The 24,782-nt window shown below is 41.7% G+C and overlaps 1 protein-coding gene across 7 annotated transcripts in view; it reads left to right on the top strand.

Annotated features, from left to right (window-relative positions):
- brip1 (BRCA1 interacting protein C-terminal helicase 1) overlaps positions 1 to 24,782 on the top strand; it is an 83,120-nt gene that overhangs the window by 25,095 nt on the left and 33,243 nt on the right. For 6 of the 7 annotated variants that reach the window (XM_037775260.1, XM_037775258.1, XM_037775259.1 and 3 more), the window contains 6 exons: positions 4,536 to 4,698; positions 6,019 to 6,140; positions 15,946 to 16,058; positions 16,152 to 16,234; positions 16,363 to 16,665; positions 18,553 to 19,311. In XM_037775260.1, the coding sequence (XP_037631188.1) occupies positions 4,536 to 4,698; positions 6,019 to 6,140; positions 15,946 to 16,058; positions 16,152 to 16,234; positions 16,363 to 16,665; positions 18,553 to 19,311 (1,543 nt within the window). Of the gene's footprint in view, positions 1 to 4,535; positions 4,699 to 6,018; positions 6,141 to 15,945; positions 16,059 to 16,151; positions 16,235 to 16,362; positions 16,666 to 18,552; positions 19,312 to 19,775; positions 21,093 to 24,782 lie in introns of those variants that run through there. The other variant, XM_037775264.1, reaches the window with a different exon arrangement.

The following is a 24,782-nucleotide window of genomic DNA, read 5'->3' as shown; positions in this document are numbered from 1 at the left end:
CAATTTGCATCCGATCAAACGGGTATGCCACATGAAAATATACACTTTATATTCAACTCAGTTTAATACGTTTTTTTTTTTTTTAAAGAGGAAAAGGAAGCCCTATCCGTGACCCGTCTTCTTCTCTAGGCAGCAGCCAGTGTTTCTGCAGCGTTCCGTTGTCACCACCAGTGTGGCTGGGATGTGTAGAGCAGACGACAAGGGAAGAGTGGCAGGCCAGAGGTGGCAGGTGGCTTCTTGCCACCAGTCTTGGCGTGATGGTTACTGTGATATTTTGGGGCTGAATAATTTACGCCGCAACAACACGTCTCCCCTCGCCACTGCGAAATGTGGCTCCTGGCTGCATGTTTCATTAATGCCGTCGCCTCCAAACCCCTTCCATAATTCAGCAGGCACTAGAGGAGCTGCGATGTGTCGCCACACAGCTCACTGACACCGGGGACACAGGAGATAGAGAGAGGCCGGATGCAGAGGAGGTGAAAGATGGGGAGATAGTAAGGGGGGGGGGAAGAGAGGGCAAGTGTAAAAGTGCGAGAAAGACTACAGTTCACTGCTTTTATCTAGTTGTTTCGCCACGTTGTCCCAATTGGCAGAAAGATCTGGCCCAACTTACCGTGTCACTGGCAGCGGCTGAGCATAGCACCTACCATGCCTGGAAAAGGCAATAAATTATTCACACTTTGTTGTGCCCTCCTATGTGCTAAATACTGCTCATTCCCATTTATGTTACCTGGGCATCGTAACTGTGCTCCCTTTAAGAACCGCTGGACAACAAATAAATAGATATTATATACATAACAGATACTTTCTGATTCTACTTTATTAAGCATATTCTTTATTTAAAAAAAAACAATTTTGTTGCTAAAATACAGTGTAATGTAATTAATAGTCCTTAACCTATCTGGCATATACAAAAGTTACCATACTTGTTTTTATGGTGGTTCTCAGAATGTTAGTGTGCAGGCCTTAAATAACCACTAGCTGCTATTTTCAGATTTGTGTTGAAGTTAAACAAAGAGGTTGAGCCCGTAGATTGACATTTTATAGCACAGCCCAGTCTGCCAACTAAACACCAGGTCTCTGTCAGATGTTGTCCCTAAATTATTCACGAAGGTGCTCATGTCTGTAATTTTTTTTTGTCTGTAATTTCTGTGTCAAGTGTAACACTCACACGGCTGAAAGCCTTTGCCGAAGGTGCTGCAGATCCGTTTGACGGCAGAGTAAAACACTCCGCTTCACACCTACATCCATGCAGTTTGGTTTATCAGACCAGTCTTGTGATGTGCATGGCCTGTACCAATGCTGCCTGGGGCACACATTGGTTGAACACAGTCTAATATGAATGAGTCAAACACAGTTTGAACCAGCATTTCCTGTATGAGTGTTGATTTGAAATATTGGATGATATTTGTTGTCCTGAACAGCTGTATGTAGTGTTGGACTCTTCAAACCAATCATTTCAAGATAATTACCAAGAATACTTTAAAAGTTAGTAGTGATTTATGATCTTGTGAATGCAAACAACAACACGGATCAGAGCGGTGATAATCAGGCAAACGACCATCACCAAAAGAACACATCCTGATTCAACATTGTTGAACAGCATGTCATCTGAGATGCACCACCTTTTATTGAACTTCCTCTTGAGTGGACTATGACGGCCAAAGATGAGTCAAGTGCCGTGCCGACGTTTCCAGCGATAAATGAGAGGCTGCGTCTCCAGTGAGACTTTACTGTGGAAGAGTGGAAAGCATTTTCCTGCTCGGATAAATCAAGATTTTTATTGTTCCTTACAAACAAATACCAACTTTATGTGCACCTGTGAAGCTGTGGTGTTGGGGTCTGTTGTGTTTGCAATTGTATGGCATTCAAAGGTGCGGGCTTTGCCATACTGACCACTAGCAAAGAAAACAGACTCTTGGGGCGTGGAGTGGCACTTCTCTGGTGGGAAAGGTGCTGTAGTTAGTTGCAATACTAACTAACTACACACAGCAGTGGCCCCTTGGACTCTCCTTTCCCAGAGTTGCCCAGTGAGATGTGGTATGATGGAGGAGATGAGGAGGAGGAGGCCATGGCTGAGTTCCTATTTGCCTTTGTTCTACTGTGTGTCACAGGGAGAACGGTTCTGATTGTTGTTTGTGCGAGTGGATTGACAGTTTGGATTATCTGGATGTGGCGCTGGAGAGGGTACCCCTGTAATGACAAAGAAACCTCAAACGGTGATAGGGAACAACGGTCTGCCTGATCTGAACCCAAGAAGTGACGCTTTATTATTGAACTTCTGTGCTCGTCAAGAACTGTCCATAACGTCCACTAGGTCCCAAAGAATAATGATCTAGTAATGATCTTGGATCAGGTTGTACAGACCCAGTAAACCCGGTAAGTTACGCAGCGAGGGTGAACTGGGAATGTCTTGTGGAGGCCCCTGTCTGTAAGTTTTCCAACTCCTTTCTCTGGAGGAATTTGTCCTGCATCCCAGGAAGATAGTTGATTGTAGAGATTTACATCCAGAGTGGATATCATGTAGTCTGCCCTCGCCAAGGGGGTGAACTATTTCTGTTATTTAATGGTAAAAAATACAAGTTGTAACCTTTTCTGCCAATGATAAAAAAAAACCTTACCAAGTGATACTTGTAGTACTGTCAAACAAAGTTCTGCAGATATGATGACGTTGGCTGCAGGTATGGGCTGCCCCTTTTAGTTGATTAGTAGACTAATCTGTCGTTTTGGTCTTAGTCAACTAAGATTTCTTTAGTCGATTATTTTCTATACTTTTTTCAAGCTGAATGACTTATTTCCAAGAAACTTATGAGCACAGCTCTGGTAAACACAAGATTTAAAGTGGCGTTTTTGTGTGATTCTTCGTTGACAGCCTCAGTTTTACAGTTCTGTTGATTAAATCAACTGATCGATTAGTCGTCAAACTCGTCTACCGAGCATATCTTTGGTGGAGGACAGCCCTAGCTGCAAGATCCTCGATTTTGTCTTTGTTTTTATCAGTGGGAGCATTTTTCCTCCGTACTCTTTGCCTTGTGGAATCAGCTCCTTTCCAAGTGCAGCCTGGCAGATAATGGCTGTTTTGTTTAGTAGTAGATCTGCCTAAAGTACATAGCATGAATTATTCATCTCCCGCTCAAGATTGAACTGGAAAGCTATTGGAGGACAAACAGTTTGCTGAGTTGAAGACGCACGTAAGGGGGGTCCTTGTCGATGTAACACTGCATATTTAGTGAATGTGCCATGTTTTATTGATGCAAACTTCCCGGCCTCACTTGCTTTAGGAGGCACAAACATGATGAAATCTTCCCCATGCTTCATTTCACCACTACGAGGCAATCGCACTGGCATGCAAGAAATGATCAGCGCTCTCATCCTGTCTCATCTCCTTGTCTGCCTTTGTTGATTTCCTCTGTACTGCACATAACCCCGCAGAGTACATTTCACTTTAGCATTGTGTGGTGTTTTTGTGTAAAGCACTTGAGTGGGCTGTTCATGCAGGTAAATAAAATAGGTGTACAGTTGAGGACAGGATGTCAGTGAATACTCCCCATCTGCATCTGGCTCAGGCTTTACAGCTTGACACTATTAGCCTGTTGAGAAGTATTCTGCCGTCTACAACAAGAAGTTCTACTTGACCTTTCTAACACATTTCCAAGCCAGTGAAGCTGCTCTTTTATTGTGAATCCATGCTTATTCAAGGATATAATCTGCCCAGCACATACATGAGTGGGGCCATGCTAGGATGAGGGCTTTTAGATCAATGTGCCTCTCCTGAGAACTGCTGACTTTTTGCCCCAATAATACTATGGGAACAGTGATTTCATTACAAAGGGGATCTAAACACATCCGCTTTCTAGCAAAGTCCAAGTAAAGAAAATACTTCAAAGCTGCGTGAGGACACGGGACCAAACATGTGTAGCTAAATGCTTCCTGTTCTTTGTTTCAAGCTTAATATTTCAGACTCGGAAAGTGTCATAATGCGTTACAAGCATCTTGACGGTACACAGGCACATGGCCACATGTACATAGGCCACGTAACTGCATATTTTTATGTTTCAAAGTATATTTTCCGTGCGTAAGTAGACATGGTGTCTCCGTAAGGCTGAACTAAACCCAAGTAGCGGAAAAACTGAAATTTGGACCTCATGATGGTGCTATGTGGTAAGTTAAGGGATCACCAAAGTTCATTTCATGGCAATCCATCCAGTAGTTCTTGGGATATATTACAGTCTAGACCAACTGATAGACTGATCTTGCCATCCGGGTTTATTCTAGTTAGTGTAAAGCTCAATGAAGATAACGTCGTGATCATTTACTATATTATACACAGAAGTAGTTGCAGGTTAAATAAATATTTGGTCTTTCCTTAACTATAGCATCATCTATGAGAATCTAGAAAATAGATGCTGCTCTTAGTTCGCCATATTGTAGGTTCACTCTCATGATTCTAATTCTTTGTGATCGATTTCCACTTTTTCAACAAAACCTAGGCAAGCATCTCCATATTTACATGATACCTCCTGTGATTTGATCAGATGCTGGACAAGCTGCGAGACCGATGGATCAACACTGGTCTCTGGGAGAAGCTAGAACGACAGAAAACTGTGATCACAGAGCCCCGTGGTGGCGGCAAGGGGGATTTTGACCAACTGCTTCAGACGTACTATGATGCCATCAAGTACTGTGAGGGAGAAAGAGGTGAGACTGGTAAACATCACACTGACCTTTGGACCTGCTGATGGTTTTGCTATATCACTCTGTATAGCTTGATGGCTACAACAGCGTATTAGGGCCATTGTAGGTAAAAAATGATAATTACAGAGCTGAGGGGAGGGGGGTAATATTCTGAGAAAGAAATGTAAAAGTCTTGAGTTTTCTCTCAGAATATTACCCCCCCTACCCTGGCTCCGTAATTAGGGCCCGAGCACGAAAGTGCCAGGGACCCAACGGTGTTTTTCCGCTGCGAGATCGCATTTTTGAGGCGCTTATGATGCACGAAAATTGGAATACGCATCAGAACTGGTGAAAATTGCAAAGTTCTGTAGTGATTGGGCTCGGGCGTCGCCAGCGGGCTCCATAGCGCCCCCTTATGCTCGGAAGGCTATAGTTTTTCATGTATTTTATGCATACTTTTACTCCTCCTAGAGAGTTTATCCGATTTGCGTCAAATTTGGGTGGTATAGCCCTCAAACTAATGTGACGCTAAATTGCGAAGGAATTTGATCGCCCGAACGGTGATGTCATAGGTCATGTGAGAAGACGCCTTTTTATCACTTTGCAGGCATGGAACTTTACGATACTCCTCTGAAAATTGCGAAGCTTTTGTGTTTTCGCGAAACGGTGTTGTTGTGGCGGCGCTGCGAAGTTCGATGTTTCGACATGAGACAGGAAGTTGTTGTAACTTCACTTTACATAGTCCAATCTGCCCCAAATTTCAAAAGCTGGATACGAGTCCAGGCCTGAAGACATATAGGTGTCATTATGAGTGATAGTCATAGCGCCACCTACAGGAAACAGGAAGTTGTTGTAAATTGACTATACATTGTCCAATCAGCCCCAAACTTGACATGTTTTATAAAAATCTTTAGTGCCACGCGCTCCACGCAGAAAATATCCTCTAACTGTTGCATGCAGTGTCCGACTTTCATGGAAATGCACAGCAGCAGGGTACCCCCGACGTGCGCAAAGGGGCGAGGGCCCGTTCAACGCTGCTCGCAGCTTTAATTTTTTTTTCTTTTCTACAATGGCCCTAATACGCCGTCGTAGAGGTCTGTTCATTAGTGCAGAAATACATTATTTTGATCTAGTCTAATGCTCGCACAGTGAGGTGGTGCAACTGCATCTTAAGTAGTCATGTGTAGAGCTGCACCAATGCTGACATCATCTAAATTTACAATAGAATAGTTCTAGTAATTGTTTGGAGTTCTACTTTATATTATATGTCATATTACAGTGTTATGTGTTACAGTGTCATATTACAGTGTCTTATATGTACTGTATGGGATTTCTTTGTTATAGATGGTGCACTGCTGATCGCTGTCTGTAGGGGTAAAGTGAGTGAAGGACTAGACTTCACCGATGACAATGCCAGGGCAGTGGTCACCATTGGAATTCCCTTCCCAAACTTCAAAGACCTCCAAGTAAGTAGACACACAATAGGGCTAAAGATGTCCACCTCTTCAGTTTTTTGGCCAAGATCCAACATTTTGAATACCATGAACACAAAAAATATATCTCACAGACGTGCACACACACACAAACCCACACCAAATAAGAGCATCTCCTTTTGGTGATCCGTAAAAAAAAATCCCAAAGCGATGTTGCTGTGTGCGCCCCGTCCTCAGCAGATAAAGTTGACCTTTAAGTTTGACTGTCTCCCGCATCCCACCTCTCCTCCCCTTTACTCCTCCACATCCCCCTGTCAGAGCACGACGAAGCTTTCACTAACCTGTTCTGTCAGTGTGGCAAGACGTGCGGGTGATTGAAGCTTCTCAGACCCTTTCACCTTAGCCAAAGCTGTCAGTTTCACCACTGTCAGCTCTCAGGGCATTGCTTCTTCTTTTTTATCAGATTTTTTATTTTTTATTTTCTACTCTGTGTTAGCATTGGTGTTTAGGTACAAGTAGATGGTCTAAGACAGGCTTCAAAGAAGGTCATGTTAGAGTTCTTACTATGTTTGGTTTGACCATAAGAGACGCCAGTTTTTGTTTTTAAATGAAGCCACTGTTAATGCCTTTACACACCGGGGGCTTGATGAAGAAATGAGACACAAATGCAAAATACTCGCCTTCGAATATTTTTCAAAAGTGCCCTACAAATGCTCTTTTTACTCCTGTTTGACTAATGTTTCTTAAAAACTACAGTGTCCAGCTGTTTTAGGAAATTACTGAGTCGAAAGGGACTAACACATTGTTGGTTTTGTTTTCTGTTTTTTTTGTTTAACATTTTTGTTTTAATATTGGCACCGGCACACAGGAATCGTACCCTTGTAGTAAATGATAACCAGTCCCAGGCTCAGAAAGACTGAGACTGTCAGACGTTGATTGAAGTGTTACAGCAGTGTACAGTGTTAAATATTACATTATGGTGTTATTGTATTCATGTGGTTTACACAATAATGGAAAGAAACCCAGAAAAATAAGGCAGTAAATACATAAAAGAACAAATGGATATTATCATAAAGACAATGTTTTTTAAAAACAAATTTTAGTCAATATACAGTATCATGAAAACTGAGGTTTTGGTGCCATTCTGCTACATCAAGCTTGAACTCGATAAAACAGGAGATAAGTGGATGGAGCAGAACACCAGGAGGAGGATTGAAGAAGCCAGAGCTTGTTAGGGCTAAGGTGGAGCTGACCAAGCGTGAAGAGACGTGTGCATTTCTAACGACGTATTCTGTGCTCCACATTAACAGCCTTTGTTTATTTGCTCCATGTGCTCAGCTCCTCAGAGAGCTCCCATTCTGCTGCCACATCTTGTCAGAATTGTGGCGGCTGTAGGATCAGGTATAGGCAAGGCTGATTGTGATGGACTGCTGACACTTTATACTGCCTTTTAAAGTCACACCAAAACCTTAAATTACATTTGTGTTAAGCTCCATCCTTGACCAACATGAAAGCAGTGCATAATTTAAATAAACAAATTAATAAGAAAATAAACACAATAGAAAAATATGAACAGTTTGGACTGAAGGAGGGATGTCTTGTGCTTTACCTAGTCATACCACTTCCATCTGAATGGGCCAGGGTGTATTATTACCAACCATCCAACCAACTGTTAAACATCTGGGGGTGACATTTGACAGCTGTTTGAAATTTTATAAACAGATTGACTCTGTTGTTAAAACAAGCTTTTTCCAGCTTCGTCTTCAGACTAAAGTACAGCCCTCCCTCAATCGGCACGATCTTGAGAAGGCTATTCACGCCTTTATTAGCTTGAGACTTGATTATTGTAATGCACTGTCTGCTGGTCTCAACCTTCCATCACGCGCCTCCAACTTGCGCGAAATGCTGCTGCTCGCTTTTTAACTAACACTTCCCGACGTGAACACATCACCCCCATACTTTAATCATTTCATCTGCTTCCAGTTCGCTTTAGAATCGATTTTAAGCTCTTGATGTTTGTTGTAAAAGCCATTAACGGCCTTTCCCCACCTTATGTGTCCAAGATTTTAACTCTCCGCGAGCATAACAGAGCTTTGCGGTCATCTGGTCATCTTTTTTTTAGAAGTCCCGAGGTCGAGACATAAGCTGTGGGGTGATAATCGTGCTTTTGCTGTCGCTGCTCCTAAACTATGGAACAAGTTACCCCCTGATATACGCACTATCACTGACCTAGTACTTTTTAAATTTAAGCTCAAGACTTTTTTATTTAGATTGGCTTTTAATACCTAGTAGCGCTGTGACACTTTCCCTATGCTTTTTATGTACCTTTTTCCGATTTTGTGATATGTTATGTTTTTATTCCTGTTATTTCCTCATGTTAATGTAAAGCACTTTGGGTACCTTTTGGTTGATGCAAAGGGCTATACAAATAAATGTAGATTGATTGATTGATCCTCCCAACCAGGGCAAGGATGCAAATTTCATTCAATGTTATGACGTTTAAACAACATATGTAACCGGCTACCTGACTGAAAGTGAAAAAAGAGTGAGATAAATTTGAAAGGACAAAAGTTACAAAGTGAAGCCATGACAGAGAGAACTTCAACTAAAACGCTTAATTTGATTTTGGACTCATAGTTATCATCATTTAGTTATTTGTAATTCTGTGCTTTAGTGCCGATGTGTGTGGAACTGCTGTTGCAGACGGGAGTCTTTGTGAATAGGGATGGCCCTGACATTAGTTTTTAAATCAGTCAAGCTACAGCTAGTAAAAAGTCTCTAAACTTGTGATAAAATTTGCCCCATCCTGCCTTCAAATTTGATTTGAATATGATTTGTCTGGCTTTCAATGGAGATTAAGACATTATGCCTCCCAAAGGCACTCCTGTATTGGATATTATTATTTTAGAGGTGTTCATGTTATTGTGTCCACCCTTGTTCAGACCTAACAGACTGCTGGTAACATCCTAGATTCTCCATTTTCTTTATTTCACATTTTCTCTGTTTCTTCTTTGCATCTTAATCCTCAGCTTTGCTCGTTCCTCATTTTTCTTCTCTCTAGTTGTCCGTTCCTCCTCCTGTTATCTCCTCTTTCAATGGCGGAGGCAGTGTGGCCCCCAGAGAAGCCCTGGGGGGCTGTAAAGGTCTTTGAGCTAACCCCATTACACCGCTGAGAGGATGGGGACACTGACACTAATGACTGTCAAAGCCATGCGGCTAGCCCTCGTAGCCCTCGTGTTAAAGGAGCACATACTGTATACTGCTGCAGCACTGTGTCGAAGAGATAAGAGGCTCTTTAAAGGGGTCACACACACACACACACACACACACGCGCGCACACGCACACGCACACACATCCACTATTGGATGTCAATACAATTACATGTCATGGTCAATTCCAGTGGAAGAGGGATTCAGTGTAGTCTCTGAGTAATGATGCATGGTCATGGTTCTATATTGAAATGCATTGATCTATTCTACGGTTGTTCCAAACAAGTGTTGCTGAAATAGCTGCAGAGGAACCTTTTTTTTTTTAACATAATGCCGCTCTGCTCATTGGGCTCGCTGACTGATGCTGAAACGGCTCGTTGCTGTTTATTTTCTATTTATTTTGCTTGTCAGTTAAGCTGCAATTTATAACACTGGAAGGCGGGCCTAGTGTTTCAAGGATTGGAAATGGATTGTGCTTTATTATGATTCATTACGATTCGTTACGATGCTTTAAGCTGCTGACCAGCAGTGCTTCTTCTGTTCCTGTACTTGTGCAGTGACTTTTTCCTCACATATCCCCATCCTGATTAAGCTCTACGCTACAACTGTTCTTCCTTCCCTAACTTGTAAAAACTTGGAAGGTTTTCTCTCTTACTGACATTGTCTTATGTCGCACCTTTGTCACCTGCTGAGCTGAATCAGAGATTGATTCGCGAGCAAGCATCGGTCAAAGCAGTGAGGCGACACACACAAGACTGAACATGATTGACAGGCATCATGTGATTGATTAACATTAGCAACATTAGCCAGCTAAAACCATAATATCACTCTATATTTCACATGCTTGGCAGTAATGTTAGCTCACCAAACAATGGTCCCTCCATGAATCGAAGGTCCAGCTGATCCCAGCTTTCCCACCCCCGACGTCGGTCACATTCTTGTTTTGCAAGACGGGCTTCACTAGATATAACTTCTTTTTTTTTTGTGCTTCCGTAGAATTTGTGTTGGAGTCTGAGTTGTGATGGGAGCTGGTCGTTTGTTGGCGATGGCGGGCTCAATTTCTAACCAAACGTTGGCTGTAGTTGCACACTGTTAGCCCTGTAGCTGAAAATAAAGGCACTCGCGAGCGCGCATGACGTCACATCACATTTTCCCGGAAAAAACTTCCTACATTCTTCACATTAAAAGCATCTACAGGCTGATAGAGGAAACCCAGAATGTCGTGGAAGGTCTCATAATTTAGGTTAGTAAAAACTTACATACAGACCCTTTAACAGTGTCAATGTGTTTTTTTAAAAACACATTTTCACCGGCATAAATACTTCGTATTAACACATCATATTTACACCATATGTCTCGCACCGAAACCGGTTCCCTTAGTGCACACATACACATGCGTGACATGTTCTTGCATTGTCACTTCCATGCTCTAGCGTTAACGTGCACATTCTCTTAAGAGCACACATGGACCCAGACATATTAATTCATTCATTCTATGCCACGCTCACACGGCAGCACCCCATTGCTAGGATAAGAGGTGTAAGCCCAGCTTCTCTCCATTTAAACTACTCCAGCACTTTAGATGCCTGCACGGTCTGCATTCCCAGACAGGCATAACTCTTAGAAGCTACAGTCTAAGCACATAGCATGGCATTTTACTGGCCTGTTGTGTTATTGTGACAAAGATCAAAGGTTGAACTTGAAAAGTCCTCTGCAGAGAAAGGCCTGCCAAAGGTGGTATTACATTTATGTCGAGTTTTTCCAATGGCATGTTTTACAGTGAACAGTCACGTCCTGCGTGAGTGAGTCAAACAATAAGTGGCTTTAACAAGCAATAAAAAGACACTTACAACTGATAAGGCATCTCTCTTAGTTTAATGAAGGGCTCAGTCAACCTCTTGCTGCTGCACTTTATTAAAGACAACCACTAGAGCGTTTTAATTCGAAGGCCTGCAAGCATGTAAAACGGATGGATAAAGGGGATTTTGGAGGAATGCTGAAGAGTTCATGGAACTCATCAAGAAGAGGGGATGATGGATGCTCCAGACACACTCAAGACTGTACATATGGCTTTATCATCAGCCACTGAAGGAAGGCTATATAATACCTGATCACCACTTGTACTGTCCTTGTCAGCACAACAGGCCAGCTTTAGAAAGATGTCTTAGTCTGCATTCTTTTTTGTTACTGCATGTTCAACCCTTTCCCCTTTTAACAAAATGTAGACATTTTCTCACGATTCATTGCTATGGCTGGTTACTGTTAAAACATGTTTTTTTATACTATCATCGGTGCAATACAAAGTTTCAATACCTATACCAAAACAGTACTTTATTACAATACCTTAGTTTGAGAGATATAAACCCCAAGTTCTCAAGTGTAAATGCTTTTGAAACACAAGCAGCCATACACAAAAATTGATTAAATCAGGATCTATCTTCAGTTTCCTGTCCTTGGTAGTTTTCAGTACCTAGTGCTCTGCATATAGCTTGGTTGGTACAAAATAAAGCATTGACGTTTGATACCATTGCTGTGGTCAAGACCACTTAAGTCAAGTTTGAAATAAGTCCTAGTCCAAGCAGTTTTGAGATCAAGTGAAGATAGGGCCCAAAATGGGAGTCGAGTCAGAATAAAGACAGAGTCTAAACCATCTGAAGACAAAGAGCAACAAAACAAAACAGTGCCATTCAATGTTGATCACGTTGTTGTCTTACAACAATGTCTTGTTCGTGATGACATTACCATAGTTTGATCAAATCAAATGCAGTATGTGCTGAGTAGACTGTACTTGGTCGAGAAAGTCTATAGATGAGAGCGCTGGTTGAGGCCTAGACGAGTCTGAATCAAAACACTCATGGGACTGAGAGTTAAAACAAGTCACACAAGTCAGAGTCAAAATAGCCACAAGTGTGAGACAACACCCATGAATTACTCAAACCACCCCACCATCATAGGTCCTAAACCCCATGAGACGTGACAACTTGGTGTCAAAACACCCACCAGACCAACTCAAGTCAAGTCAATTTTATTTGTATAGCCCAAAATCACAAATCACAAATTTGCCTCAGGGGGCTTTACAATCTGTACAGGATACGACACCCTCTGTCCTTTACAGTACGACCCTCTTATCGGATATGGAAAAACTCCCCACCAAAACACCCTTTTAACAGGGAAAAAAATGGAAGAAACCTCAGAAAGAGCAACAGAGGAGGGATCCCCCTTCCAGGCTGGAAAGAAGTGCAATACATGTCGTGTGTACAGAGTAACAACATAATGAAAATACAACATAGACAATCCATATGACAATAAATAATTCATATAATGAGAACGTATGTGAGAAGGTGGTTTCAGGAGGATGTTAAGCAGCTAGAGCCAGAGCAACACGACCTCCTCTCCATGCCAAACGGATAGATCCAGAGCAACACAACCTCCTCTCCACGCCAGATAGATAGAGCCAGAGCAACTCGACCTCCTCTCCACGCCAAATGGCTAGAGACAGAGCAACACGACCTCCTCTCCACACCAAATGGATAGATCCAGAGCAACACAGCCTCCTCTCCACGCCAGATAGATAGAGCCAGAGCAACACGACCTCCTCTCTACATTAGAAAGATAGAGCCAGAGCAACCAAGACCAAGTCAAAACACCCACAAGATTGAAACAAGTCTGTGATAATAGAAACATTTTCTCTAGACTGAGACCACACTGAACTACTGCTGCCCTGTTCCATACTGATCGCTATTCATCATTACGGTTCAGAACTTAACGTAAGCCTCAACTTTATATATAGAGTTAAGATCTAGAAACTTGACTTTCACATTAATTTATGTTCTAAACAATTAACACTTTAGTGGAACATAAGACAGCAACTATCAAAGAAAGTAGGACTCTGTGTGTAGCCTCACTGTGAGCTGATCCATGAGCATGTTGGAAAGCAGTGTGATAGTCGGTGTGTGCACACACACACACATGTGGACACTGTCTTCAAGATGAGCCACTCAGCTGTCAGCTCAGCCTTATGTGGCAGACGAGGCGCTCAGCAATCTCAGTGACAAGCACAAGATGTCCCGGACCGCCAGAGGCGTGCACACTGACACTGACGCGCACATACACACACCCGGCGTAAAATGTAGCTCAAACAGATGCGCTCAGCTGCGAATCATGCCTAGTGGTCAAATATATGTTTTTAGGGATGAACAGGTTGCTGCAGAGGACAAGGCCAAAGCAAGCGAGTGATCTCTTGACATTTTAACTAATCCCTTCTAGCTTGTGGTTTCTTGCACATTTGCGAGATTTGCTAGCAGCCAGAATTGGCTTTTTCACATATGCAACCTGTCATGTTAGATTGGACGATGACATGGTACAGGCCGGGGATGTGATGGCTCGAACGCTGAAATGGACTGTGATTGGATTTAGATGACACCGCCAGCTCGAGGCTACTGGCCTTTCTGTTCGAGCTGTAGGTTTAGAAGTGGATTCTTTAACTGCTCTGGTGTCTCATACATAACAGACAAAAAATCTCACCATGAAGCCAGCAGCATTAACGAGACTTCCTGTGACACGGCTATACGAGTTGCCTCCCATTGACAGCCTGCGCAACTATTGTATCTTTGCAGATAATACCTGTGATTTTAAATATCATGATACAAACTATAAAAGTTTTCCAGTGTCAGAGCAGATTTTCCGCGGTGTTGCTCAGTTGTTTGCATGCTTCTTAGGGGAGGTGTTATTCGTCATAGTCCAACTTTTGGCGACATTTAGGAATTCCTGTGACTCTCCTTGTTTGTTTATGTACACAAGCCCAGACAGGCCACAGTGGCATTGCGTGATGCGCGTGAGGGAACAGGCTGTACCTGCCACGGCCCCGTGTTTGGTGGCTCAGGGCGAACACACGGTACCTGTCAAAAGCAGTTAAAGCCCCGTTCAGCAGCCTGCCCTGCATGGCATCCCGTCAGACGCCAACTGAACTTTTCACTTGTCAATTCTGAAAGGTTAGCGCTAAAATCAGCAGCGACAGATGCAAATGGATGGATGCTTTCCTGGCATTTTTGGGCAGGGATGCTTCATGCCACCTAGGCCACCTTGTCTGCCCCCTCCTACCTCCTCTCTACTCTGTCATGGCCTCTCTTTAGCCCCTCTGTTACCCTTTCAGAACACATCTGTCTGCGAGGGCAAGTAATACCCAACCCCTTCAGGTCCTGAGTAGTATTTGTTTGGTGTTTAGTTTGCCCTAGATCCATCGCCAACTTAGTTTCCCCTACATATCCAAGATTAACCCTATTAATTCTCTATCAGTAGACATGCATGAGACCCTTTTTGCCAGGCGCTGCCACAGTTATGGCTAATCAAGAACAGGTTTTTAGTTCAATATGTTCAGTAGCCGCACAGTAGCCAGTAACTTATTTTTTTAACTATTTTTTAGCATTTATTTTTTAATAGCATACAATAGAGACACAGACTGGTGAGAATATGACATCATATTTGTTCATGTTTTCTTGAGATCACCACCTGAACAACATAGTGGAGTAAGTTGCTGAAATAGAATTAACCAGTTCAGTTCAGTCCAGAACCAGATCAATCAATCAACTGAGCATTTCTGTTGATTACATGGTCTTAGAAATAGTTTAAGCCTTGACGGACACCTACAGTGGTCGAAACATGTTGGCTTTTTAAATGATTTAGCCGCTACAATAAAGGCTTTTTAATATATTTCCTTCCTCGTTGCCACTTGTTTTGGTATTTTAGAGTGCCTGGATTGCCTTCCTGTTCTTCCTGATTTTCTTCCCCGGTTTTCCAAAATCACCCGACACGTTTTGTCTTACGATTGAACACAAAGAGCAACCAGTTATCTCTCCTTCCTCAGAAATATGTTTTGTAAATATTGTTGTGTCACAAAAAATAACGATTTCTCAAACAACATTATTAGTTACCAAGATGGTGTTGTCTTTGATAGAAACATTTATTATCTGTTTGTTCCAGGGTATTATCTACTACAGTGTGACTTCCAAATACTTTAATACTTTAATAGGAAAACAATAATAATCTTATATAATCGATTAGTATTGTTTTCCTTCAATAGTGATGTATGTTTGATGTTCTTTATCCGACATGTATTTTTTTCTTTTCTTTTCTCCTCTTCCTGTTTTTTTTTTCATGGTGCAATGTATATGTGATGATGTCACTTCCTCAACCAATAGGGATGGCAGACACTTCCAATCATCCAATCACATTGTTTTGGTGGTGTTTAAAAGAACACACACCACCATTTTATCTTCTTAATGTCCTGATGAAGGTCCTCGGTGACCGAAACGTAGACTAATAAAGCAGAGAAAAGTGTGTGCGGGAGCAAGTCATTTTTTTATTTGGAAAAGTACACGTTTGAGGGGATCTACTCCCAGCGCCACAAACAATTTTGAGAATGCGCATGTTGACCTCTCCTTGAATGTTGTGATGTGTATGTGGTGACTAATAAGTCAAAGGGCTATTTGATGGCCTAAAGTATGAAGCCTGGTGTACTGGGAAACAGTTGTGCAAATATTAATATGATATCAATATTGATGGACTTGCATCCCAACACTGTCCCATAGGAGATTGAATCATCTTTTAATATAATGCCCTGCTGTTTCAGGTGGAACTGAAGATGAAGTACAATGACCAACACTGCAAATCCAGAGGTCTTCTCCCAGGCCAGCGTTGGTACGAGATTCAGGCCTACAGAGCCCTAAACCAGGCCCTGGGAAGGTAAATCTGTCCTCTACAGCTAGTGTGTTATTGAAGATTTGCTTTTGTACTCTCTGTCTTTTATACTTAAAACCCTCAAACTTATTTTTTCAGGTGTATCCGCCACAAGAATGACTGGGGTGCCCTAATTCTAGTGGATGACCGTTTCAGGAATAATCCCAATAAGTACATCACAGGTACTCGATACTGTTTACAGTGTGTGACATTTAATAACTGCACAGCCCCTCAACTTGAACACTAGATGGCAATAGTTATCCACTGTAAGATTTTGATGTGTGTGTGTGTGTGTTTGTGTATTCTTCAGGTTTGTCTAAATGGGTCCGCCAGCTCGTCCAGCATCATGACACCTTCGGCAATGCCATGCAGTCTCTGGCTGCGTTCTCTCAGGTGCAACAGAAGGTGGAGGTGGCTCCTGTAGACAGTCAGACCCTCAACTCTACTGTCTCATCTCCAAACAGTCACTTGTCAGTAACTGTAGAGGGACAGGGTCTGCCTCAGACACCCCGCTCAGGGGTCAAACTGCCTGAATCCCAGCAGGACACAAGCCCCTCCACCACCTATTCTTTTTCACGTACACAGTTGAAAGCTGTACAAAGTGAGAAAACAGGTGAGCTAAATTGAAAAGTTGAAAGTAGAGTTTTGGTGCTGCAAGGTTAATATCTCTTTCAAGTCTTATTAGATATGAGTAAGTGCAAGTTCAACGAGATCTGTTTAGAGAACTGCGCATTTACGGTAGAAAATAATGAATTTGATGCCCACTGCACCTTGTGCAAGAGAATGCAAAAATTAGGAATTTTGGGTATAAAGGCATTAGAGTCACATATATTTGTAAAAAATAAAAAGCTTTACGTTAAAGAAAAATAGGGTAAAAGATCAGACGGGCATTATTCTGTATTTCTCTTATTGTCAACAAACCCCAAAAGACCAAAACCATGGTATTGGCCTACAACAAAACCAAAACTAGAACCTTAGACAAACTAAAACAAATCCCATAAAAAAACAGCAATATGTTACTCTGTCTTTTAATACTTAGCTCTCACTATTAAGCCCATTTGTTTAACTGGAGATGTAGGTCTTGAAGACCTGGTCTTGCATGTGTGTAGTCATAGTCATTTTTTACAAAGGCTCAGTCATTTAGTAAATATTCTATATAATATACATTTTCTGCAGCGGATTACTCCACATTTGGTGCTCTAGTGAGTATTTGTGGCAGCAGGAACGGTGTGTGTGGGATTGAGTCAATAAACTACAGTGTGTGTGTTCATCATGGTAATGGAGGAACATGTCACCCAGTGTAACGGTGTGGCTCAGTGATGTGTTTTTAATCGTGTTTGGGCAACAATGGAGCTCCATACAGAGGAAGACCACATATCAGGCTTTAATACACAGTACTTACATTCATTATTGGTTTTGGTCTTTTCAAGAGATTTGTCGACGGTAAAAAAATATATAATATAGTCAAATTTATCCTTTAATCGTGAATGTAAGAGTGGATTTTTCTTATTTTAGTGGAACGGTTGGTAGCAACATGAAAGAGTTAAAGTTTAGCCTTTCATTATGAAATATAAGTTGTGTGAAAAGCCAGGGAACCCAAAGTGACACCAGAACTGACAATAAAACACCTTCAACTACACGCTTTATGTAGACAACAATGTTTCCCTCTGCTTGACACTGTTTTAACTCCGGTATATTCCTAAGAAGTAAAGAAATACTGTTTTTTTTAATTTAAATTTCAGTATGTGCTTTCAATCTATATCCTTCATGATTGGGAATGCGATGAAGATGTCTTGTTCTCCTATTGTGGCCGACAAATGTAGCCAGTAGAACCACACTGTTTCCACCGTCTGAGACTTAGTTCATCTTTTCTTTCTTCACGAATTATGACATTTAAAGTATTCACTTTTCAAAAGACAGCGATCAAAAATGACATTTTTGTGCTCAGCGACGTATGAGCATGACATCACCGCAAGAAAATATCTTTAGGTGACATGTTTGCACATCGCCTTGGCTAGCACCCATTGTCTTCGGGGTCATGACAAGGTTGAGCTGTTTGCCCCGTTGAATTCTGTGTGGTGGATAGGGGTGGTAGCAGAGCAGTAGCAGACCCCCCACCCCTCCCTCATATAATGGGGGTGGGGGCCATGGGATCAGTTGAGTGGCTCGCCTCATTACTGTAAGGTCTTTTGCGTGCCTGAGTGGCGCTGGAGCGAGCTGATGAGCAGATGTTGGACTGTTGCTTTTAATTAAATCCCCTTGACCTTTGTTTGGATTATATTGAGCGTAAGCCTGCATTTATATCTTTCTTTATAAGATAGCCTTGGCAGCCACGGTGCTCTGCATACCAGTCTCATTTCATGGTGAGACTTAAAAGCTTCTTTGTGAGTCTTGACGTGTTTGCTCTGTTGTCATTGTCAGAGTTGGGTTATATGCCAGTATTAGGTTAATAAATATCCACTGTAAAACTGATTTTGAACATTTTGTTTCCTCGATGCAGAATGGTCGAATACGATGTACAGTCCCCCGGCACCAGCAGAGCCCCTATCGCACCAAAAAAGAACAGCTCAGCCTCTGTACCACATGTTCAACTACAGCCCCATCAGCAACCGCTTCAAGAAGCCAATCTTTAAAGAAAAAGTGCCCAGTAATTCCAGCCAGCATTTGGAAACATCTAACCATTCGGAGCACGAGGAGACACGGCAGATCTCCGCTCCACAAACAAAGACTGAGACAACTTGTGTTAAAGAACGCGCTGGAGACAGTTCCAGTGAAACCAAAGTGGATCCGGCTGTGGAGCCTTCTCCAGTAACAACCCCTCCCAGCTGCGAAAGTGAACTGCCCTCAGCGGACAATCCAGGCGAAGATGAAAAAGAGGAGGAGGAGGAGGAGGACGAGGACCAAACTATCTTCTATACTCCAGAACTTTTCGATGGTGAAGGCAACGAAGGCAGCCCACAGAAAGAGACCGAGACCAAGTCACTTCCCGGTATGGTTGTGGGGACCGAGAGCCCCGTCCTGCTGTCAGAAGGACTTTTTGGCTCTGAGCAGGCCCAAGGGCAAGCTTCTGCTTTTGATGGACAGAGTGCTATTTCAGTCAGTAAAGAGAGCGCAGAGCTGTCACAGGGTCAGGAAGAAGAAATCATAGGGCAGAAGCAAGGTGAGGAGGGAGAGCAGGTGGATAACAAGAGCAGGCAGACAGGCAGTAGGCTTCGCAGGGTGTCCAGGTCCAGACAGCAAGCTCCCTCCACTCTAACAGGTAACTAACAACCTGGGCACAAGAAATATTCTCTGTAAATATTAATGGCTTATATGCAAATAAAGTGCAAATATCAAGTTCAATGCACTTTAGCTTAGCAGTAGATTGATATTAAGACAGTTATTGCAGCGCAGTGTACCATATTCAGTTCACAGTAGTATCTACATATGTTACAGCTGCCTCAGGCGGCCAGCCCACACTCTCTGACCACGCATACAGTAGATGATGAGGCTTCAGTACCTCTCAGATCATCTTCTAATGTAGTGTGACAGCACATCTTATTAAGGCCATAAAGGCTGGTTCTCAGTTAAAAAAAAACAACGCATAACTAACCAACAGCATTGAAACTGCAGCGCTGATTGAATGTGCCTTTTAAGGAATCATTAAAATACAAAACCACAAACTAATTTGTTTTCCGATGAAGTAGGTAATCATTTCGTTCTGTTTTAATGGTGTGCTTGTAGATTATGGGTGGGGAACGTGGATGGTTAGACATGCCTGATTTAACCTAAAGAAGAGACCTTTATTTTTTTTTTTCAATTCCAATTATAAAATAAATAATATGTGCTGTGAACTCAAGTGGTGTGGACACACATTCGTTTTACGTTCAGTACAAGCATTAATATACATTCTATTAAGTCATAATAAAATGAAATGTTAGCATTTCATTCTCATCCTTTCTCCTGTTGCAGTGTTTTTTTTTTTATTTCTGTAATCATATAGATATATAGACAATTTCAGTGGTGAAAGTACAGAACAAAAGTACTCCTAATGCAGACTGGCCCCCGTCAGTGTTGTATTATTCTATTATATGTCAGAGAGAGGTACTTTACTGTTGTAGCTGGTGGTTGTTGAGATCATTTTAAGTACTTTATATACTGTTGTGTAGTTTAATCTAAAACAATCACAACATAACATCATATTTTCTAAACTGATCATCTGTTTGAAATCTTAATCCGAATATTAACTAGTAACTACAACTGTCAAATAAATGAGGACTAAATTATACAATATTTCCCTCTCAAATGTCTTAGAATTAAAGTACAAGTAGCATAAAATTGAAATACTGGAGTAAAGTACAAGTACATCAAAACTGTATAGTTTCGAAACAATACTTGAGTACGTTCACCACCTCCCAATTAGACTGTGCTGCACATTAAAGACAAAATGTTATATTATATTCTAATATTGTGTCCATTATTTATATCAATGAGGTTAGAGTAGAATAGTAGAAACACCTCTCAGTATAACAACACAATACAATTCAACAACCGCACAAACTACAGCCTAAAAAATGATACTAAAGTTGAGCCAATTTCAACAAAACTAAACATTATAACGATGAACATTATAATGAAGTTATGGTTTATTGCAGGACTGTAGTATTAGACTGCACTTTTTTAGCTAGCTAGACTAGCTAGACTAATTTGGCTACTGGGTGTCTCTACCACTACTGCAGTATATGTTAAAATATGTTCACCAAAAAAATAACTGGCATATAATTCATCTAAATTCATATACTATTCATTTATGAATGAATCATTTGTTTAATATTTGTATAACTCATTGACATTTAGACCTTAACCTCTTTTTTATGTTTTATTCTTGGAGGTAAACAGTGATTATTTGTGATCTACATATGTGTAATCAGCACTTTAATGGCCATATGTGATTGTTTGAGTCTGAGGAGCTGAGGTAATTTAATCGAGCCAATGCTAAATGCAAAATCATCAAACGGTCTGAGTTGAAGGGAGACCAAAAATAAATGAGATTAAACATGATTACACTGATGTGATTTGTCTCATTACAGCGCAAAACTTCACCAATGTGTGATTTGCGCAGACGAGCTGAGTAGACAAGTGTTCCATTAAAGCCTTTCTTTGCTCATCAGCAGCCTCCCCAAGACCCTCGTGTATGTAATCGTGCATGGCCACTCGTTAACATCATCAAACCACGGCGTGGAGAGGCCAGCGAATGTGTGTTAAAAGCACTTAATAGGCAGCCCACATTACTGAAAGACTCAGTAATGGCTGTGAATGACCCATTAAACTAATTCAACTTTTTCCTCAACCCCAAATCATTAAAGCTACACTGAAACAACATTTTTAGTTCAAAAATACAGAGCTTAGGCAAAATCACAAAGAAGAAATGCAACAGAAAAGGTGCTACATACACATTAAAGGGGACATATCATGAAAAACTCCCTTTTTCAGTGCTTGTATAAGACAACCCAGTTGGTTCTTTGTGGGCTGTCTCGATCAGAAAACATGTGATTCAAAAAGCCATTCAGATTTAGCTCCCCTTCATACGTCACATGCAGACTCGGAATATACCGCCCATGGATTTGTTTTTGTTTAGTTTATTAGGGCCCGAGCACCAACAAAGTCGGGTCCGAGGACCTATTGTTCTTCTAATGATTATTAGGGCCCGAGCACCGACAAAGTCGGGTCCGAGGACCTATTGTTCTTCTAATGATTATTAGGGCCCGAGCACCGACAAAGTCGGGTCCGAGGACCTATTGTTCTTCTAATGATTATTAGGGCCCGAGCACCGACAAAGTCGGGTCCGAGGACCTATTGTTCTTCTAAGGATTATTATTATTATTCTATTATGTCTTTGACGGTAAAAATGAGGTGCTTGGGATACTACACGCGTTTTGAAATTTTGCACATGTGTCAGACGTGCGTGAAATAAATATCTGATATGGGTTTTGTGCTCGGGTGTGGCAAATTGGCTTGCTAGCGCCCCCTATTGAGTAGCCCCGACGACACGTTTCACCTAAATTTATGAAATTTGGTAGGTATATGTACCATGATGAGACGTAAATAAAACCCTCTTGGAGGTATACCGTAAACCCAACCGGAAGTCGGCCATAATGGATTTTATGGCGTTTTTTTACCATATCCAGGCGCTGTACTTTAACGAACTCCTCCTAGAGATTTAACCCGATCAACTTCAAATTTGGTCAGTAGTATCTTAAGACCTTTGGGATGAAAAGTTACTCAAAGATCAAAAAGTTATCGAACTATGTTGCCGTGGCGTGGCGGCGAAAAAGCGCCTTTCGCCAAGAAACAGGAAGTTGTTGTAACTTTGTCGTACATTAACCTATATGCTCCAAATTTCTCATGCCTGATAAAGGTCCCTGTCTGACAACATCCATATGCAAATTTTGACTCACAGTCATAGCGCCACCTAGTGGTAACAGGAAATATCATGTTTTACACGTTGATGTACTCTGCCTCACAAATTAATCACATCTACCTGAAATTTGGTCAGTAGTATCTTAAGACCTTTGGGATGAAAAGTTATCAAAAGATCAAAAAGTTATCGAACCATGTTGCCGTGGCATGGCGGCGAAAAAGCTTCTTCGCCAAAAAACAGGAGGCTGTTGTTACTTGACTTTACATAGTCCAATCTGCTCCAAACTTCACAAGCTGGATAATGGACCAGGCCTGAAGACATATATGTGCCATTATGAGTGATAGTCATAGCGCCCCCTACAGGAAACAGGAAGTTGTTGTAAATTGGCTATACATTGTCCAATCTTCCCCAAATTTGACATGTTTTATAAGAGTCTTGCCCTGAAGACATGTACGTGCCCCGATGTGCGCGCGTGGGCGAGGGCCCGATCATCGCTGCTTGCAGCTTTAATTTTTTTTTGTTTTTTACGGTCATTCAACAATTTGACCACACAGTTATAAAAGTGGTTGAGTAGAACTAAATGAAAATAAAATCAAACATAATATTCTCACCAAAAATAAAATGTTAAGGCTGAAGCCTGAGCTCATTGTGCATAACTTTGAGAACTACCTTTTGCAAAGGTGCTCCATATTTTTCTCGCAAGCCAATCGGAGCAGACTGGGCTTTTTCAGGAGGGGGTCTTAAAGAGACAAAACAGAGCATTTCAGACAGAGGGTGAATACAGGTATATGCAGACAGACAGTATGAGAAAAATAATGTGTTTTTTTAACATTAAAGCATGTAAACATGTTCTAGTAGAAATTCAAAATACTAGTATGAACATGGAAATAAGCACGATATGTCCCCTTTAATTGAAATCCCACAGATTTATGCGTTTTGATTAAATTCTGACATTGTGAATGCTCTGTCTACATAAAGTGATTAATCAGAAGTTTAGAGTGAAATGCAAACTTTCCCCTCTTTCACAATTTTTTCAGACAAGTGGTTTGACTGAAAAAGTGTGACTCACCACTGGTGTAACTGTAGGCTGCCCTCATTAGTAAACGGGAAGAGTGATTCCCAACCAGGGGTATATACAGTATGTGTACACCAGCGGGAGGGTCAATGTTAAAAGATTGTGGATTGGCTTCAGCTAATATAAAAAAAATAGAAATGATTAAAAGAGGAAAATAAGATGACCTTTAGTATATTTCTCACAGTAACCAGTGAACTACCAGCTACAGTTTGTTGACTGCAGAGGACACGCTCACAGTCTGCTATAACACCTGACCACCACCTGCAACAACTGCAAGTATGTGAGAAATAGTTAGCAGGCGTGCACAGAAGTAATGAAATGAATAACTAAACGTGCTGCCACTTACACACAAGTGTAGATAGTATGAGACCTATAGCCTAAACACAGTTAATTCCAGGATAACGCGGCCTTGCATGAAATAATATCCACCTTTTGATATCAGTAGTGTTACATAACATCTGATTTCAAATCCATTTAAGAAGAAAACTTTTAGAACATGACGGGTGGTGATTTCTTGAGCTCATAATATCTCACTGCTGTTTATAGCTGCCAATCTGTGATGCTGCCCAATAGGGTTGGGAATCACCAGAGGCCCCATGATACAGTACGCTCATTTGAGATGAACTGCGCCTCGCCTGGAAAATAGATGAGATCAGGCGGCAGCAGCAGGGGGTGGAGACTAAAAGCTGCGGTCAAGTCGGACAGTTTCCAGCAGCCTTCACTGAATTTACAGGAAGTCACAGAAAAAGTGCCTTCCTGTTGGATCCGATCTGTAGGCTACTTGTAGTTTTGTAGACTTTTCTACACGTGGTGTTTGTTGTCAAAACTAAGAGCCAATCAGCTCTTTTATCAGGCGACAGCCAGGCGTTTCCCATCATGCCCTGGGTTGGTGGAGAGCAGCTGCGGCAGCTGGCTCTAAAAACTGCGGCCGCCTCAATCTCGTGAGGTTATTGTTGCCCACATGTGCATGACGTCAGAGCAAGTCGGCATCAAGTCGGACACAAATCTAACCAGCATGCATTGCGTGGCGATTGCTGGTGATCGATTCTGCGCAGGCCTGACTCATCTCGAATGAGCCTAATATTATCACGATACAATCTTATTGCAATTTTAAACATTTTGCGATGTGCTGAATATTGCCATATATTGAGATTTATTACCTTTTTCAATTGCACATTAAATCATACAGCTTGTCAACATCTGTTTTATATATTAAGATACAGTTTTCACTCTGTTGAGGTCAGAGGTCAAGGGA

This window comes from Sebastes umbrosus, chromosome 7 (genome assembly GCF_015220745.1).
Source record: "Sebastes umbrosus isolate fSebUmb1 chromosome 7, fSebUmb1.pri, whole genome shotgun sequence".
NCBI classification, from domain to species: Eukaryota; Metazoa; Chordata; class Actinopteri; order Perciformes; family Sebastidae; genus Sebastes; species Sebastes umbrosus.
Note: the sequence above shows the minus strand (reverse complement) of the source record. Positions and strands in the feature narration are given on the sequence as shown.